Source organism: Caloenas nicobarica, chromosome 5, assembly GCF_036013445.1.
Source record: "Caloenas nicobarica isolate bCalNic1 chromosome 5, bCalNic1.hap1, whole genome shotgun sequence".
NCBI classification, from domain to species: Eukaryota; Metazoa; Chordata; class Aves; order Columbiformes; family Columbidae; genus Caloenas; species Caloenas nicobarica.
Window position 1 is genome coordinate 6,281,529 of NC_088249.1, and position 18,555 is coordinate 6,300,083.

An 18,555-nucleotide genomic window follows, 5' to 3' on the forward strand; every position below is an offset into this window, starting at 1 on the left:
CTCAGTATTTTAGTGCTAATGGCTTGTGTGCTGTGCACCTCATTCTCTTTAGTTCTTGTAAAAATCATTAACCTATGCTAGCATTTTGTAGGGGTTCCTATTTTACTCTGTGGTATTGTGTGTTCTTAGAACAAAATCCAGTGTGTTTGTTTAAAGGATGTTTATTATTAAAAAAAAAGTAACGAGAGAAGCCTAAACCACTGGCAGACATGTCTTTAAAAATTTATAAGCAGTTACATTCTATGCATGGTTGTAGTCCCTTGGGATTGTAGTGATGGAACAGGAATCATCTGTGCTGGTCAGTGTATAAACATGCAACAAAGAGATGGTCTCTGCTCGCACGATGCTCTGGTGGGTGCAGCTCTCTCCCCTTTAATCCAGCCTTCCTTCTTTCCCCTTCTGCATTTCTTTTGGGGTTTACCTCCGTGTGTAATGTGATTTGAGAAGGATGGTAGCAAAGATATTCCCTTGCCTAAGAAAAGTCCGCCAAGCTTTTCAGGAGCTGCAGAATTAATCACACATAATAATTACATCCTTACATGATCATTATTATACCAGCAGCATATTAACCCCATTAAACAAATACAATAGCATTAATGCTGGAAAAGATAGGAGGGAGAGAACAAGCTATCAGAATCCCTATTGGGAACAGGAGAAATTACTGAAGTAAAGACTTGTTGGAAAACAAACATCTACTTGAGCCACTGATAACAACTCCAAGAAGTATAGAAGATGCTCCCATAGAAGAATTAGGATCCTTACATGGTATTTCTTGCTCTGGTATCAGAGTACTTGAAAGCCATTAGTGGATTTCATTTGATCAACTTGTTTGTGAGGGAAAGAAAGTTATTATCCCTGTTTCATTCCTGTAGAACTAAGGCACAGGTTAATTTATTTAATTGCTCCCAGTCAGACCAGGAAGCTGAATTTAAAAAAATGAACTTTTAACCTGCATGTCTTGCTCCAAACAGGGAACTTGCTTAAGCTCCTAAAGCTTTGTAATTCATACTTCCATCTCATGAGTAATAGAAGAGGAATCTGTACCAGGGCGAGCTGGGGCAGATTTGGTCTGGAGAGCTTGGTTAACAGCAGCAGAGGTGCTGGGCAGCTACTTGCTGCCGAGTACTTGCCAGTCAGTCACAGTAAGCTTGTACAAGACCACCTCTCCTTCTGTGTCTTTTTCTTGCCTATCCTTAAATATAGCTTGAGTAAACTTACAGTAAGATCAGCTGAGAAAGTTTTGTTCAGGGTAGTAAAGAAGAGACCAGCTGCAAGAGGTCCCAGAGGATGTCTCAGCAATGAGCAGCTGGGCAGTGAGGTGGAAGATGAAGTGTGGATGAACATAAGGTATTGCATGGGAGCAGGGTTGGGATTCAGAGTTAATGTGGATGGACTCAGAGGCACTTGGGAGTGAAATATTAGGCTTATAGTAAACAGCTCCAGGAAAATGTCCACTCAAGGATCAGCAGTAGTAGTGGGGAACCAAAAAACAACCAAACAAAAAATTAAAGGTTAGAAGTATACAAAGTAAAAAATGAAAACTTGGTATTTGACTCTAAATATACAGTCACCAGTGCAATGAATATCACATACAGTTCTACCTCCCTCCTTTCCAATATAATATGGCAGAACTGGAAAGATGTAGTGAGGAGTGTTGAAGACATTCAGGGGCATGGGAACAGCTTCCAGCAAGCTGCAGCTGCATAGACTGTGCCTCCTATGATGCTATGGCAAGGAGGGACAGGGAAGACTTCATAGGGGTCTGTGAAATCAGAAGTGTCATTGAGAAAGTGAATTGGCAACAGTTATTCATTCTTTTTCCTGATAAAAACCAAAAGGATTATAAAATGAAGCAAGCAGGTAGCAGGTCCTGAAAAGGAGACAGCTTTTCACTTACGCTGTTGAGTTTCTTGCTGCAGAACATTGTGGATGCTGAAAGTCCACTCGAGTTCGGTACAGGACATGTTCACAAAGAAAGATCCACTGAGGACCATTAAATACAAAGACACTGCCTTTAACTGAGGAAGTTCTTGAGTCACAGATTGCTGGAGACTGGGAGAGTATTTGGGAGAGAATCAGCACACGGCACGTTTGCCATATTTTTGTAGACTTACTAAGGCATGAGGTATTGGGTACTGTTGGGTGGATGGACTGGCTTGGTACAGCTCTTCCCACCATGTGTGAGACCTGGGACTGATTAGGCTCAGAAAAGTGAGTCTCAGAATAATGGACTTTAAGAGGTGATTGTGGGACTTTTGTGGGGGATGTTCCATGATAATGAGACATGCAGTGATAGCATGTGGTTTTCCAGTAACATTTTCAATAGTTTTATGTTTCTAAAAGGCCTGTGAAAAGTATAATCCATGTTACACTTGCTGAGTATAAAAATGAAGGTATTTCTGACTCAAAGGAGTGCATTTGAAGTGGAATGTATGCTCATGCCTCTCCCGCTGTGAGCAAGAAATATTTTTTTCTCCCCTCCCAAAACAAGCAGAAGACAAAGCCATTGCTTCAGGGTAGAACCCTCCTAATCCCAAATTTCAGTTGGAATTGAGTGTTTAGTGCACATCTGCAGTGACTCTACAAAGCAGTGTTTGCAGGAGATCTGGTGACATATAAAGTCTGGCTGATCTGGCTATATAAAGTCATGTCAGTGGGCACCACTGCTGGAGGTGAGAAAAGTCAGGCTTAAGCACCTTTACCTATTCTGTTGCTGAGAAGCTGTGCATTCATGGTTTCTGATATGCTCTCAGTTAAAGTTCCCACTCCCTCTCTGAGGCAGCAGCAATACATAAAGCCCAACGTGTGTTGTGAGAAGTGTTGAAATGCCTTTGTTGGAGAATAATCATCTTGTGCACCCGGAGAAATGTCTGTGTTGTGCTTTAACTGTGTAAGCCCAGACTAAAGCTGCACCTCCTCAGGGCTGGAGTGTGCAGGGAGGTGGTAAGCTGGCTCCGCAGCCCGACACATGTCCCGGCTGAGGGCTGGCACTGTAAAATGGGGTGGACATGGGGTGTTGTGGCAGCAGAGGAGGATCACCAAGGAGCTGAGCTCAGAGGCTCTCTGGAAGCAGTCTTCCTTCCAACGAGACCAGGACATCACTTCCAGGGAGCCCTTTCTCCTCTGCAGCCCATCTCCTTGCACAAAACAAGTCATGGATCCTGGCAACTCCTTCCCCTCAGGCCAAACAGTGCTTCCAGGGAGCAGAGAGCTCCTCTCTGCCGCATTTTAAATTAAAGGTGCTGCTGGTCTGTTCTCCGATGACTCACAGGTGGTGAAGGCTGCCAGATCCCAGCCTCTCCCTTGCGTGATCACTGCCAGCCATGGGAGAAGAGGGGACCTGAGCAACAGAGACTCGGTGGAATAGGGGAAGGAAAGTTGGCTCCTCAGCAATGTAGTAGGCAGCTCTCAGCTCTTGTAGAGTGGACCGGAAACTGCCTCTGGCCTTATCCAGACTTTCACCATGTGAGTTTGGGAACAAAAGCTTGGATTTAATTCTCCTCCCTGCTCTTTTCCCAATCCAGCTGCAGTGAGCCAGGCTCAGAGCATTCCTGCCCCGCTACTGGTTTGATGGGGTGGTGAAGCCAGGACTAATGGAGCAGTGGTCTTCTGGGTCTCCAGCTGAGACCTCGCGTTGAGCTGCGTTGTACAGAGTAGCAGAGAGTTGAGCTCTGGGGCTGCTTTACCACTCGGTGCTGCTGTTTATTATGTCAGCCAGGAGTGTGGGCATGCCATCTGGGTGAAATTAAACTCTAGGCCCAAGGCTTTGTTTTACTGTGGGTGTTATTAGTCTGGATTGCAGCATGCTGACATGGTTATACTGCTTTTGGAAATGAGCTAGCTTGCCTGGAGCGCGGGTGGGAAAAGTCTGTACAGCGTTGTGTTGTACTCTGCAGTCCACAGACTCAAGGGATCAGGAGTCTCTGGTTGTTTATTTCCTTTCTAAATATAAATTCAAGCAGGGGTTTGGACATTTGTATTGCAGTGTTTTTGCTCAGGGGTCAGCTTTATTAATAATGGTGGAGCTTAGGGTTAATGAAGGCAGAATGCGTGCTATGGTCCCTGCTCCAAAATTGGGAACGTATAAATTATGGTTGATTATTCCCCTGAGTTGTCATTATCAGTTAGTTCCCTTAGAAGGATGATGACAGAAATAGGTCATTAGAAGAATTGCGGATAAACTGATTGCCTTTGCAGATGAGCTCTCAGGAGGTGTTTTATGGTTGTGGCAGTGTTGATGGAGACAGAGCAGTCTGCACGGTGAGAGGTTTGGCCAAACCTCTGGAGTAAAATTATGCAGTGCCAGCCCAAAATGTGTCTGGCTTCTTGCAGCATTCCTTGATTTAGTGCTTTTCACTCTGATATTAAATGCAGAGGTGTTGATATTTTATGTATACGTGAACATTGTCCAATCCACTCATACCAGAGATGAAAGATGAGTTTAGAGTAAAAATGATCTGTAGCAAGAACTTCTGTTCCAAAGCCTATATGGAGAAGAGAGCCTGGTGGATGTGGTACTAAAATTGATCTCGGCAAAATTAAACTTTGTTCCTGCTTCTTCACAGACTTTTGTGTAACTGTGGGCAATTTGCAGTCTCAGACACTTCCAGATATTAAGAGGTCTTGCCCTTCTTCGTACCTGTGAGATAGGTGCCTAAATAGAAGGTGAGCATTTGGGTATTTTAAAGAATGTAAGCCTTAATGTCTCTTCTCCTTTTGTGCCTAACAGAGGTGGCATGAAAGTAAATATACTGAAGAGCATGAAGTGCTGAGATACCACGGTAATGAGGCCATTATTGAATCCGAGCATGTAATTAGATCGAGAATGTTTGCCCTCATAATGATGCTCTCACACATACATTCCTCAGTAAATTTTCAAGTTCATCCCTGCTGTAGTTCACTAATTTCACCATGTATCTGGAGGTGGATTTTCTTTGGGAAGGCCAATGGAAGGGGAGAGCTTTCCCATCTCAGAGGATTAGGCTGGACCACAAGGAGACCTAGAAAGTGTTTCCTGGTGAGACACCTATTACAAAAAGATGCTGCAAGGAGCACAATGCAGTAAGGGCAAACGACAACCTTAAAATGTAGTTAGTGAAGCAGAATAACAGCTCAGCCTCATACGTACCAGCTCTGCAAAGCAAATTTCAGATGCTAAATATATTATCCACACCTACTCTTTTATTTCTATTCAGGCAAGCTTGATTCTTTTGGCTGGTAAAATGCACCCACTGGAATAAATTTGAGAAGAATTAGCAGCCTGATTTAGTTGAAACCTGCACTGGTTTTGGGCCTGTGTTTACACAAGAATGAATTGGGCTCCTGGTATTAGCTCTGCTCTGAGTGTAGTCTCCTGCCAGCCTGCACATTCTTGCCTGATCCAGATGATACCTGCAGAATCCCCACTGACCTTGGAACTGTATAAACAAGGCCTTGGTGCAGACTTATGTAGCAAATCTGATGTGTATTAAAGAAAAAGCCTAATTTGCGGACATATATATATCTCTGTTGGATTTATGTCATTGGTCATACAACGCTTGTTTTTCTCTAAAGCCAGCTATATTACTCCTTGCTTGCAAAAGTTGAGGCCTCAGTCAGGGATATGACATCCTAGAGTTTATGGCTACAAGAAACTCATCCATTCATTGGCTGGAAAATTAACTGGGCCAGAGCCAAACCAGGACTTAATCTGGCTACTGCTGTAAAAGACAATAAAAAATGTTTCTATAAATACCTTAGCAACAAAAGGAGGGCTAAGAAGAATCTCCATCCTTTATTGGATGCGGGGGAAACATAATGACAAAGGGTGAAGAAAAGGCGGAGGTACTTAATGTCTTCTCTGTCACAGGCTTTAATAGTAAGACGAGTTGTGCTTCAGGTACACAGTCCCCTGAGCTGAAGACAAGGATAGGGAGGAGAATGAAGCCCAAATAATCCAATGGGAAATGGTTGGTCACCTGTAACACCACTTAGACATGAACAAATCTATCGGGCCAGATGGGATCCATCCAAGGGTACTGAAGGAGCTGTCCGAGGTGATCACCAAGCCACTTTCCACCATTTGTCAGCAGTCCTGGCTAACCAGGGAGGTCCCAGTTGACTGGAAGTTGGCTAACATGATGTCCATCTACAAGAAGGGCCAGAAGGAAGATCCAGGGAATTACAGACCTGTCAGTCTGACCTTGGTGCCGGGGAAGGTCATGGAACAGGTCATCCTGAGTGCAATTGTGTGGCACATACATGACAACCAGGTGACCAGGCCCAGCTGGCATGGGTTTATGAAAGGCAGGTTCTGCTTGACCAACCTCAGATCTCCTTCTATGACAAGGTGACCCACTTAATGTAAGAGGGAAAGGCTGTGAGTGTTGTGTACTTAGACTTCAGTAAAGCCTTTGACACTTTCCCACAGCATTCTCCTGGAGAAACTGGCAGCTCATGGTTTGGACAGGTGTACTCTTCGCTGGGTAAAGAACTGGCTGGATGGCTGGCTAAAGAGCTGTGGTGAACGGAGTCAAATCCAGTTGGCGGCTGGTCACGAGTGGTGTTCCCCAGGGCTCAGTATCGGGGCCAGTTCTGTTTAATATCTTTGTTAATGATCTGGACGAGGGGATCGAGTGCACCCTCAGTAAGTTTGCAGATGACACCAAGTTGGGTGGGAGTGTTGATCTGCTGGAGGGTAGGAAGTCCTTCAGCACCACCGACATTGAATATTACTGTGGGAATCAATCCACCCCTTGATAAAGCAGTTCTTTCCTTCCCAAATACAATCAGGAAACTATTTCATGTCCGGGCTCTCCTTTTCTGTCTAACGAGTAGGTCTTCGTTGGCAAGATTTACTTCATCTCCAGTGTTACGCCAGGAGCCAAGCTGGCACCCCCAGGTAACGATTGGACTGAACTTTCCCCGCAGTAACTTGATAGCTGTACAGCTGTGCAGGCTCACAATTTGCTCCTCGATTGTCAGCCTCCTGACAGCTTTTTCAGTGGAACAGTTTGAGATGAGCGGAGAGCCCTGCTTTGGAGACACAGAAGTGTTTTCACACCTGAAGTGTAATTTCACACCTTGTATTGCTCAGCAGATAAGTGCATAAAATAGCACATCAAATGGGAACAGAAGAGGATAGACATGCTGTAGACAAGAGAACGGAGGCTTGTTATTTATTTCCTATCTTCAGCACACTCTGGAATAATATTCACTTGCAGAAACACAGGCACAGATTATGAGGAGGTTAGGAGGTGACTTTTCTAGCCAAGTGGTCTGTTACCATTACAAGCAGAGCAAGGTGAAAGCTTACACTGAGCTGGGTCTGTGGAGCATTGGGACCACAGAGCTCTGCCTGAGACCATAGTAGTAATGACCACGTAACAGAGATGAACTGATTAATGCAGGAGGCAGCAAGAGTTTTAAGGGTGAATTTATGGGAACACTGACTTGGACCATCCCTTCCCTGTATCTACTAAGCCTTTTAACTCCTTGTATTGACGTAAATAGTGAACATAATTGACCTTGAGTCCACCAAAAAAGCAATATGAGAATCTGGAAAAAGCCTTGAAGCTATCATGCAAGACCAAATCATTACACTGTGTGTGCATTTTTCCTTTCCCTCTTCTTCAGGACCCTTTTTGTTTGCTGTCTCAAACAGTAGGTCATAGAAGCATTCTTCCAAAGCAAAGTGGTGGAGAGGCAAGTGCAGCTGAGGGAAGCCCTGGTAAGACAGCTCCAATGAAGCTTGGTTGTGAGGGAGAGGGAGGGAAGGTACAAACACACCATTTGATGTGCAGAATCCATAGGGACACTCATAGTTTCTGTTAGTCTTAGACAGGCTTGCTAGGCTTAAGAAGAAGAGTTCCTGCTCTTTCCAAGAGCGCAGGGCTGAAACACTCATCAGTTTCCTTCCTTTCTTCTCTCCAGCTGAATATGAGGAAATGCAAGAGGCGCTTTCACCACCTACTTCTCATCCCATAGATTTTATTAAGGAGAGCAGTCCAGCCCTCATCTATTATTCACTGCAGACAAAGCTGCTCTGCTTGGAGTTTTTTGGGTGTTTTTTGACTACTTAGGGCTTTCATTTAATCTTTTACCGGTGCCCAACACAATTTCCTCTTCTTTGTCCTAGATACCTATGGAAAGCTCTGCCTGCTCAACTCTGTAGGCCAGGAGATGTCTCGCTGCAAGACCTCTATCCGTCGAGGACAACCCAACCCTGTCTACAAGGAAACTTTCATCTTCCAGGTTGCTCTCTTCCAGCTCTCTGATGTCACTCTAATGATCTCCATATACAACAGGCGCAGCATGAAGCGCAAAGAGATGATCGGCTGGATCTCCATGGGTCAAAACAGCAGTGGGGAGGAAGAGCAAAGTCATTGGCAGGAGATGAAGGAATCGCAGGGGACACAAGTCTGCAGGTGGCACATGCTACTGGAGTCCTAGGGGTTACCAGGGCAGTCTGCAGGTCCTGGGACCATGAGCTGTGTCTTCCCTTGTTCTCAGTCAGCAGAAAACAGCTATCCCATGGCAAGCACTGTGGACTGAGAGGTCACGTACACTTTAACTTGACTTCTCAGTGTTAGCAGTCATGGGTATTAAAGGTGTCAAGGCCTGGGAAGCAAGTTTAGTTCTTGTCTTTCCAGGTCATCTTGCATTTTCTACATCCAAATAAATAGCCCTAGGGAACACCAATGGGAAAACCTACAAAATCCTCTCCTTGGTGATTGTCTTGCTCATTTTGTCATAGGCTTAAATCATCACAGACTGATTTTGATGCTATTTTCTTCTGGAGCAAACTCTCTATTCCCTTCCTCCCCTTATTTATATTAATGAAGTTTGCAAATATTCTTGACACACAGCTCACAGATAGGCTAACCTGCATGCAGATCACATTCTCTCTCTTTTATTATTCTGTTTCTAAGTCCTAGAAATAAGCATTTGGTACCACTGTAGACTGGATGATATATTTTTCAGGCAGCATGGGAAAGCACTCTTGAATTCTCTGTCAACTTTTAAGTGCCTCGACATTATTACTGTTCTACTGTACTAACAATTGTTATTAGGACTAAACACCACCAGTATTATTAATTAGGCATCCTGTGCACTTGTTAGCCTGTGTTGCCATAGATTTGCACGAGAGAAAATTAGCATCAGTTTTATATTGCTGTTATACAACGCATGTTTAGATGCTTACTTGAAGTTCATGGCTTCTGTCATCATGAAGACCAAAAAAACCCAGAACAAGCTGCACGTCCACCTTTGTGCCTGAATCACTCATTTCTGCATCATTGTTTTGCCAACACGTTACTTTGTTTTTCAAAAGTGAGGTTCATTCAGAAAAGCGTTTCTGTGCACATTACACAGGAAGGCTTTAGATCCGTGATTTCTCTGCGGTTCAGTTAAGCACAAATCAGTTTGCTGAGGGCTCTTCTTCAAATATGCTGTCCTGTAATATCTTCTCGGGATCTGAAAGGGGACGGCTTTTGGCATGCGGAGCAGTAGAGGATGCCAGACCATGTCACCTCATCTTCGGGGCGAGCTTTCCTGCAGTCAGGGAATAGGATCTGGGGGACCCCCCTTGAGGGGCTGCTGGCTCTGCTGAACCAGCACCAGAGAGAGGTATTATGCTTCCTGCCTCACTGAAAGCAATGCAAGGAGCAGGCTTGCTGGATGAGGTGATGACACTTTTGTGTAGTTACTTTGAAGACTATACTGTCATTTTCCATTTTAATCTTCTTTTCCTGTCTCTGTAAGTTGAAGCCATGGAGACAATGGATAGGGGACATGTCTTAGTCTGCTACTTGACTTATTGAAAGTTTAACGGTTGTTAGCTGTTGCAATGCCACGTGCAGCACAGCACAGGATGTTAATCATCTAGTATAGTGATGGTACGTGGGCAGTAAGGTGCTGAGATCTTCAAATACTACCAGCTGCCCAGTCTCCTGTTCTCCACGCTCTCCAAGGGAGGACTGGCATTTCCCCGTTCCTGCTGATGACAGCAAGATATGGGAAATATTTTGCTGAAAAGATTTGTCTGTACTGAATCACTTCATGTTTTGTTTTTGTCATTTACTGAGACCTGGCACCAAATTCTGCCTCCTACTGCACCACAGCCGTCTCCTTCCCTTCAATGGTGCTGTGCAAATCTAACCAGTGCAAACTTTGGCACTGGCTGTTTGACCAAAATTGAGCCTTGGTGCTGATTTGCATCACATTCAGGCTAGGCAGAGCCTGCGGGGCAGTGCTGTGACAGACACAGGTTATTATCACTTGGTGTGATAGACACAGGTTATCATCACTTGGTGTGATACACACAGGCTTTGTCTGTCCTCATGCAGACAGAATAATCTGCATGTAGAAGGAATTCTGATATAGGTGGTACAAATTACGGGCTGTGGTTTTATCTATTCTTATCACTTACCCGTCTGAGCATCATTTTTCTGGTGAGACTGGTGGGTATCCTATGCAGGAGGGTTGTCTTCCACTGCCTAGATAAGTTGGCATAATACCTGCTTTGCACTACTGGGGCTTTGTATCACAAAGCAGGATCTAACCCAAATACAGCGCAGTGAACAAATACATTTTTGACTGCACTTTTAATGCTGCTGTATTACCAATGTGAGTGAAAATGAGCAGTTGAATGGTAACCAGCAGAATGGAAATGTGGCGCTATCATGTACTTTTATTCTGGAAAAAAGTAGAGGCAACAGCCTGGTTCAAAAGGTGCATTTGCTGGTTTCAGTTGTTTTCCAATCTCTGCATCTCTTTTCCTGAGCTGCGTAAAATGTATATACAAGTGTTTATAAGTAATTGTATCATCTGGAATGTGTATGTATAATAAACTTACTGAGATTCTCTTCATAACTTCTTGAACTTGCAAAGTGTTGCTTATGCTTAATGATGAGCTAAGGGAAAAGTATAAGTTGATAATATGTTCCCGCAGTGAACTGTAGATAACTCAGATTTATAACAGTGTGATTAAAACAAAATCATTGGAAAAGATAATTTTGAAAAGCAATGAAGTAAACTGCTTTTGGACTTCCATGCCTTTTTCACATCGAGATCTTTTCTAAAGATACAGCATAAAGAAAACTGAATTTTCATATATAATATCAATGTAGACTATTGGTAGTCACAGGAAAGCAAGCAAAAATAGCTTACTTAGAATAAGTTAATATCTGAGCCCATGTTAAAACTTTGCTCTCCAATGGAAGCAGGTTACTGCATCCTTGAAACATTTTGGCCTGATGTTTTACCAGAAAAATTCCGGGGGGAAGGGGAAAGAGATGAGGCAAGGGGAGCATTGGGGTTTTGGAGCTGCTGCTAAACCAGTTGGTACACCTGTGCCTTGAGCAGTGTATTTGTGGGGTTCATTAACTTCCTGCTGAAGCAACGGAGGAGTTTAGGAATCTTGGGATGAACAGAATATTGGGCGTGCCCATGCTTGCTAGCTGTACTTCGGGATTTGTGTCGCTTTTGTGGTTTATTTTTCTTTTCAGTATTGACTGTCTGTGAAATGAAGGCTTGGCAGCAGCTGCCCCATATTCCAGAGCTCCCCTAATTCTTCCCTTTCACAGATTGAATTAGTCATTGCTAATATTGATACAGGCTGGGCTTGTGCTCATGGTCTTTCTTATGTAAATACCTCTGCCCTTTCAGTCACTGCTTTAACCCCTTGTTTCCTTTGGAAGTGGCTGACAAGACTGAATTCCAGAAATATTTCCATTCCTTAGGAATTTTGGCTTGGATTTGGCGATGGTCAGGAGACCTGATGCCCTGTGCTCTACTGGCCTCCATCCATGTGGATGCCAATGCTGATGCCTGGTCTCTGCTTCTGAGGGGCTCCAGAAGGAGCAGGAAAGCAGGAAAAAAACTTCTGACCTGTTTCTGGGAGTGCTTGGGTACTTGCAGGTCCAAATTGTGGAGGTTTCCTAATGCGCTCGTGTTTTCTAAGATAATTCATCCCTTTTTGACACCACTGTCTGAAATCCCCTTATAGCTTATTTGAGTTGTCTTCTCTTCAGGGAAAAAAAAAAAAAGCCCGTAAACCCACAAAACCATTGTGTGGGAAGGAACAAACTGCACTGGCATAAACCCAGAATATTGTGGGCAGGTGCCCTGGATGTATCTCTGTATCTTGAACGGCATCGTTCAGTTAGTTGCAGTCTGTTTCTTCCTTGGTCCCCCTCCAGCCAGCACGCCTCTGTCCTGCTAGTCTCTCTGCTGTTGTTTTATTTTTTTAGTTTTAATGTGTATTGACAACAGAACAGAATGATCTCACCACGTTTATATTCCCTGTAATAATGCTTTCAACTGATACCCACAGAAATGAGTACCTCTTTTAACCCACTGAGCTCCAGCTTAAGCTTACTGAAGCGACCGTTTGTAAAGGCTTTATCTGGATGCTCTGCTACATCGTCTGATTTGTCTGAGTTTCCTTTTTACCAGTGTCTTTAATTACCTGGACCCTGCTGTGTCCTGCTCGCTCCTGTCACTCTGGCTTGTCTGTATTTCCCTTGTTGGGTAATGTGGGTTGCGCAGCTCCTGGGGCACATGGACAATACCTGGATATATTTTTAGCGGCTGCAGATCCCGAGAAGTTATTTGGTGCTTTACATAGTTGACTGATCTTCAGTCATGAATGTTTTTAGATGTTCTTGGACGCACAGAACCAAAGGCTGCCAGCTGCTATTGATCGTTTCTCCAGCATAAAGCCTAAGGTGGCAGCCTGGCAGAGGAGCAGACGTTTCCTCTGGTGGCAGTTCATTTTCTCCTTCAGCTGAAACTGGCGATGACCTTGGAGCTAGCGTGCCTGCGGAGCTTGCTTTCGACTCCCATATTTGTCATCATCTTTAATCTGTATGATCACCGCACTTCATCTCTCTGCCTCTCAGCTGCCTTCTGCCCTTCGGCACAAAAGGGGGACAGAAAGGCTGAGCAAAGAATATGGCCTTTCCTATCGCATTATCCCCGGGCTCAAGGGAAGCTGACTCCTGGAGGGGTCATCTTAAAGTTATGATGCTCATTATCAAGACCTTGCCTCCCTGCTCTCTAGTCTGCTTGTGGAGCTTGAAGCTTGTTGGTTGGGCTGTGAGACTTTAATAATTACAAAGTAGTGACATCCATTCCCCTCAGTGTAGACCAAGTTAATGACAGAGGAAATAACCTGTTCTGTATTTACATTCCTTCTTTTTCTTTTTTTTTTTTTTTAACCTCCTGTAAGCATTATGTTCTGTAAAAGGACAGCAAAGTACAGCAGAGCCTGAAGGAATTAGGATGCAGGAGCATCCGCTTCCCATTTAAAATGTACTAAGTGTGATGTTTGTAACTATGGTTTAAGAGGAAAAAAAAAAAAAAGCAGCCAGGATTTGTAGAAGATCTCACACTTTGAATGAGGCAGGTTTTTCCCTTTAGCGTGCGCTACCCCAGCAAATCCATTCTCATACCCCCGGCAGTGATTCTGGCTCCCAGCTGGCTTGTTTCTGTGATAAAACCAGCCAGCAGCTGACAGATCCTAAAGCTTGGAAAGACATACAAGATAATTCAACAGAGCTGGTTTGGGTGTTTATTTAGAATCTGGTGCAGATTTAACAAGTTGTCGTGCAAGAAATGAAAAGCCAGAGCAGTGGTGGGGAGGGCAGTGGGGACGGGGGTGTCTCAGGGGGGTTGAGATGCTGTAAAGCTGGGGATCTGCTCACTCTCTAGAGAGCAGCACAGCCGGGCTGCGCTGGCATCAGGCCTGGGCTGAAACCCGGTTTCTCTGCAGGATTCCCTAGTTCCAGATCTGCTGAAGGCATATAGCTTTAAAAAATTATTTATTTATTATTTCTTTTTTTCAACGCAGAGTGAGCTTGTGTCTTCCTGCACCCTATGCTGTAGGCCTTAAGAAATGAATGTGTAAATATTTTGTCTGTCGCAGCAGCCCAAGGTCATCTTTCTGGAACAGCAAACAGGCACAGAATCCAAAGAAGATCAGTCTGTCATGTGAGTAAGGTTAGCATCTGCACTTACAAATGACAAAGGCTATTAATCCTCATGCTGTAATCCCCAAGCTGTTTGCCAGCTGGCAGCAGGAAGATGTTCCCACTCAACCCACACAGCTATCCATGTTTTTTTCACCTTTATGAAGCAGATATAGGTCAATACTGCAACCTGGATAAAGAACTTGGTAGATACCATTCATCCTTTCTAGCTCATTACAATCCCTCTCTTTTCCACACAAGCCATCTCTACAAACGAGGGTGTAAGAGGAGAGCTGCAGGCTGTGTTCTCCCTGTTCTTCTTCCCCAAAATAGAAGGCTGAAGGTGAGATTTTTCCCTGCTCTACTACTGAGTTTCTCAGGGGAGGAGAAATTTTGAGATCTCGCTGCAGAGCTGAGCAGCCAGAGCAAAGCTCTGTCACTTGGCAGGTCTTTACACACAGAGCAGGGAAAACCCAATGCTTGGATGAGGCAGATAGAAGTCCAGTGTTGAGACATTTTCGATCCTAACTTGGGAACCTGCAGGGAATTTGGGTATAGCCTACCACAGGGAAATAAAACCTGAATCCGATGAGGTACCAGTGATGAAGGAAGCCTGTGCTGCTTGACAGTGATACAGGTGGGCTGTGATGGTCTGATCTTGCAGAACAAAATCTGTACGGTCACCATGCTGCACCCTGTGAGGATTCGGCATCTGAGGCTGGAAAAAGTTGAAGAAGAGACCCACAAGCCAGATGGGAGCTGTGAGGCTCCACTCAGACATGTTAGTTGCTCATCTCTTTAGAAAACTGGAAAGCAAGTTGTTGGGTTTCACTTAACAAAAGCAGTTTAACAGAAATCACAGCTCCTTGGGCAGCTGCAGGTGTGAGAAAGGGAGGACATTACCTCCTGGTTCTTGTGTTTCCTCCTGGCTGTAATAGGTGACCATCTAATAGATACAGCATTCAGACATCTCCAGAGTATTTGGTAACATACCCAGCGTGGGATAATATCATTGAGTAACAAGAGACAAAAAGCTGATCTGGGCCATGGGTGAAGAATGAGAAAGATCCAGGATTCAGACAAAAGCTAAATACTTTCCCGAATCTCCCAACAATTAATTAGGCTTGACCTCCAGGGAAGGCATTTTATTCTGCAAAATATTTCCTCCTCCCTTTATTTCTCAGACCTAGGAGAATGTTGCAAATTTCTCTCTTCATTAGCAGCTGGGAAAAGTCATACAATTTTACCATCTTTCCTCATCCTAGTTGTGTCTTTCTAACACTTTCCAGCTGCTTTTCCGTCATGCTGTCTCCATCATCACATCTCCTTTCTTCTCGTTAATATCTGTAGAGATCTGCTGCAAGTCAGGTCCATGCTCGGTAGCAATATCTTATGTTTATGGTGCTCAGGATAAAACCTATCCTCCAATCTCTTGCCATCACTATGTGGCACTTCAAGCACAAGTTTTCCCATTAAATTGATACCACGTCTCTCCCATAGTCCTCTGCTGGCGCTGCTGTGGTTTTTGTCTTGCTAGGCTGTATTCTCAGCTGTAACTTCATTGACTTTTTCCCAGCAGAGAGTTTTGTTTGTCAAGAAGAAGAAATGAAGTAATCATTTGGTAGACTTAGCATTTAAATGCTGCATGGCATTTATATCTGTATATATATATATATGGGTTTTTTTATGGTAGAATGCCAGCAGGCATTTGCATGAAGCACAGCTCAATGTGTATTTGACTGTTGATTTAAATATACTGTATATAATAAGTTATTTTTAGTGTGTGTTGGCTTCTTTCTATATTGGAACAATATAGAAAGGGCATTGCCACGGGACAGTACTGTAAGCCCACTTACTGCATCTCCCTCCTGGTATGTAGTAGAATAATCTATTTTTAAGGGTTTTTTTCTATCATTGCTGTCATATACTCAGCACAGACCAGGGACAGGTAGTGAGCCAGTTGGTATTTGGAGTAATTCAGCCCTGTGGCTGAGGGTTTGTCAAGAGTAATAGAAATCTCAGCTCTGCTTTTCCAACCTGAGATGGACAAGCACAAAATTTATCCATAAATCAATCACTTTAAATAATAACAATACAGAGAAATTAATAAAAATGCCAGGTTCCTAACTTCTGTCAGTTGCAAGATCAAGTCTTCTAGAGCTTCAATTTATTGCTGAATTATTTTTATGATAAATAAATCTATAAAAGGAGAAGTGTTCATACTGTGAAGGTTGTAAGAAACAAATTCATATACCCTTTTCACTTTCGTGAAGTTCAAAGATTTGCACTCAAAATTGTACCTTGAATCTACTTAATAAATGGCTGGTGTTGACTAGTGAGGCCACTGGAATGGTATGAGCATCATTTCACTTGCTATGTGTGTGATTGAAAGAGATATCTGAAGTGCAAAACTGTGATAAAAAAGATGAGAAATACGATGAAAAGATGTTTCGATATTCAACAGGAAGAGTGGTATGGGTTTATTCTTAGCTTTTCATGTACTTGACAATGAAACATTTTTATTCTACTTAAGTGCTAACGTGTATGATCATACAATATATTGCCTCTCGCTAATTATATGCTGTGTTAGGAATACTAATGTCTAGATGATATCTGACTGAAAAAAAAAAGCATTAAACCCAGTTTCTGCAGAATTTTGGGCTGAATTGATCCACACACACATAGAGCCATCCACACCTTAGAAAGATTCTTATTTTGTTATGGTGAATGCTGTAGTTACAGGTTTTTATCAATAAAATAGAAGCAGATGGCTCATGTAGACATGCAAAACCAACGTCTCTTCCTTTTTTGTTAGAATTGTGGCAGAAGCGAGTGAATATGAATCTAGGAGAGGTGGACGTGTTTTGTTCAGAACAAAGATGCAGGTGTCTGGTGCATAATGTATAACTGGGAGGAATGGGAAATATCCCCCTCCTTTGGTCCCCCTGTCTGTCCACACTGACAGAGGGGCCCTGTGGCTTCAGGCAGAGGGCTTTGGGGGACTGAAGATGTTCCAATGTCCTGCTGTGTCTTTACCTCCTCCTTCCGTACACCACCTTGCAGCCAGCTCTATGTGGGGAAGGGAAGTGCTGGTTATGTGTTTGATGTCTGGTGTTCCCCCATCTCTCAACCAGCCCTTGGCAAGAGTTGGAGCAGCCCCTCTCACCCAACTCAATGGTGGTCCCCCAGCCATCATTTCTCCTATATGTCCATGGGTGTGCCACCTGCACCGGGGCACATGGAGGTCAATGTCATCAATGTGTCTCATCTATGTAGATACCAGCTTTGTTGACATACTGGCCATGTGTGTGGGACACTGAGGGATGCTCCCCGTAGCGGTTGGATTTATCTTGCTTTGGAAACAGAGGTAAGAGCGCAAGCCTTGGGCTGGAGAGCTGAAATTGGGCTGACATGAGGCCAGGAACATCACCTCAGCAATTACAGATATGTCTTTATCTGGTGGCCACTTACGCTTGCATGTACCATTAGTCAATATGTATGTGTGTGTGGTACACTTCTGCCAGGTCACAGTTGTAATCCACGCCTACATTAAGACAGAGAAAGACAGAAGCTAAAAAAATTTCCAAATTGGTGATTTTGGACTGGGAGTAGTTTGTTTCTCTCAGAATAGCATTGCTGTCTTTGAGGGAGACTTGAGAAACCACGATTCCTGAATCCCTGCTGGCATCCGCAGGGCTAGCTTTCCAGGACCAGCCCACAAATAGAGTTTCTTTTTCTAGCAATGGTTGGTAGCTTCAGTTCCTGAAAGACTCAGCAGCCCAGAAGTGGCTGATACGAGCCATGTCTGAGTACATGGAAAACCCAGCCCAAAGCTCCTCGCCTGAAAGATGGCAGGAAAATGGGGTACACTGGGAGACTCAGAGAGACACATGAGGGAATTCAGCAAAACTTACCCTACTTGGTGCAAATTGGAGATGAAAAATGTTTTCCTAAGGACTAACATCTGTGGGATGACCAGGGTCAGCTGAGAGGGGTGAGGATGGGAAAGAGCTGGAGAAATTTTGCATTTTTGGAGACCTTGACAGCAGGGCTGGCTGCAGAGGGGAGGTTGGGGGTTTGCTCTGGGCTGTAGTCAGCCCCTCTAGGGGTTCCTCTGGGCACAGAGGGGAATTTGCAGAACCAGGCACTGGCTGCAAGTTGCTCTAGGGTTTGGGAGCTCAGGTGGGCGCTGCTCCTGAGGTGGTGGCATGGCCCGAGTGCGGACCAGGGCAGCGCTTTCCTGGCCTGGTTATTCATAACAGTGTTTCAGCCTGTGCATTTTTCTGAAAACCGCTTAAAATTCACCCTGCCCATCTCTTGGCCTCAGTTCCCCCACCCACTCCATATTTCTCCTGTGTAAAACAAATCCTGAGGGGTACGCGCAATTACTCTAAAAGACTTGGGCACTGCTGAGGACACTGCGCTTGTTTGGCTGTTCCCACAGCCTCGCAATGTCCTTGTGGGGATGTCCTCAGCCACCACCTGGTGACAAAGGAGCTGATGGTGCTGTCAAAGTGGGTGGGTTTTCTTTAATCACCAGCACAGGATCAAACAAAGTGGGGTTTGGTTTATTCCTCTGGGCAGACTTGCCTTTGTCCCCATTCAA

The 18,555-nt window shown here is 44.2% G+C and overlaps 1 protein-coding gene across 1 annotated transcript in view; it reads left to right on the plus strand.

Moving 5' to 3' along the window:
- The window catches only part of SYT16 (synaptotagmin 16), a 41,200-nt gene extending 32,694 nt beyond the window's left edge, over positions 1-8,506 (plus strand). Inside the window, exon 6 of the mRNA XM_065636516.1 lies at positions 8,117-8,506. Coding sequence (XP_065492588.1) covers positions 8,117-8,430 — 314 coding nt within the window. The 3' untranslated portion in view covers positions 8,431-8,506. The remainder of the gene's footprint in view (positions 1-8,116) is intronic.
- Positions 8,507-18,555: the final 10,049 nt, after the last annotated feature.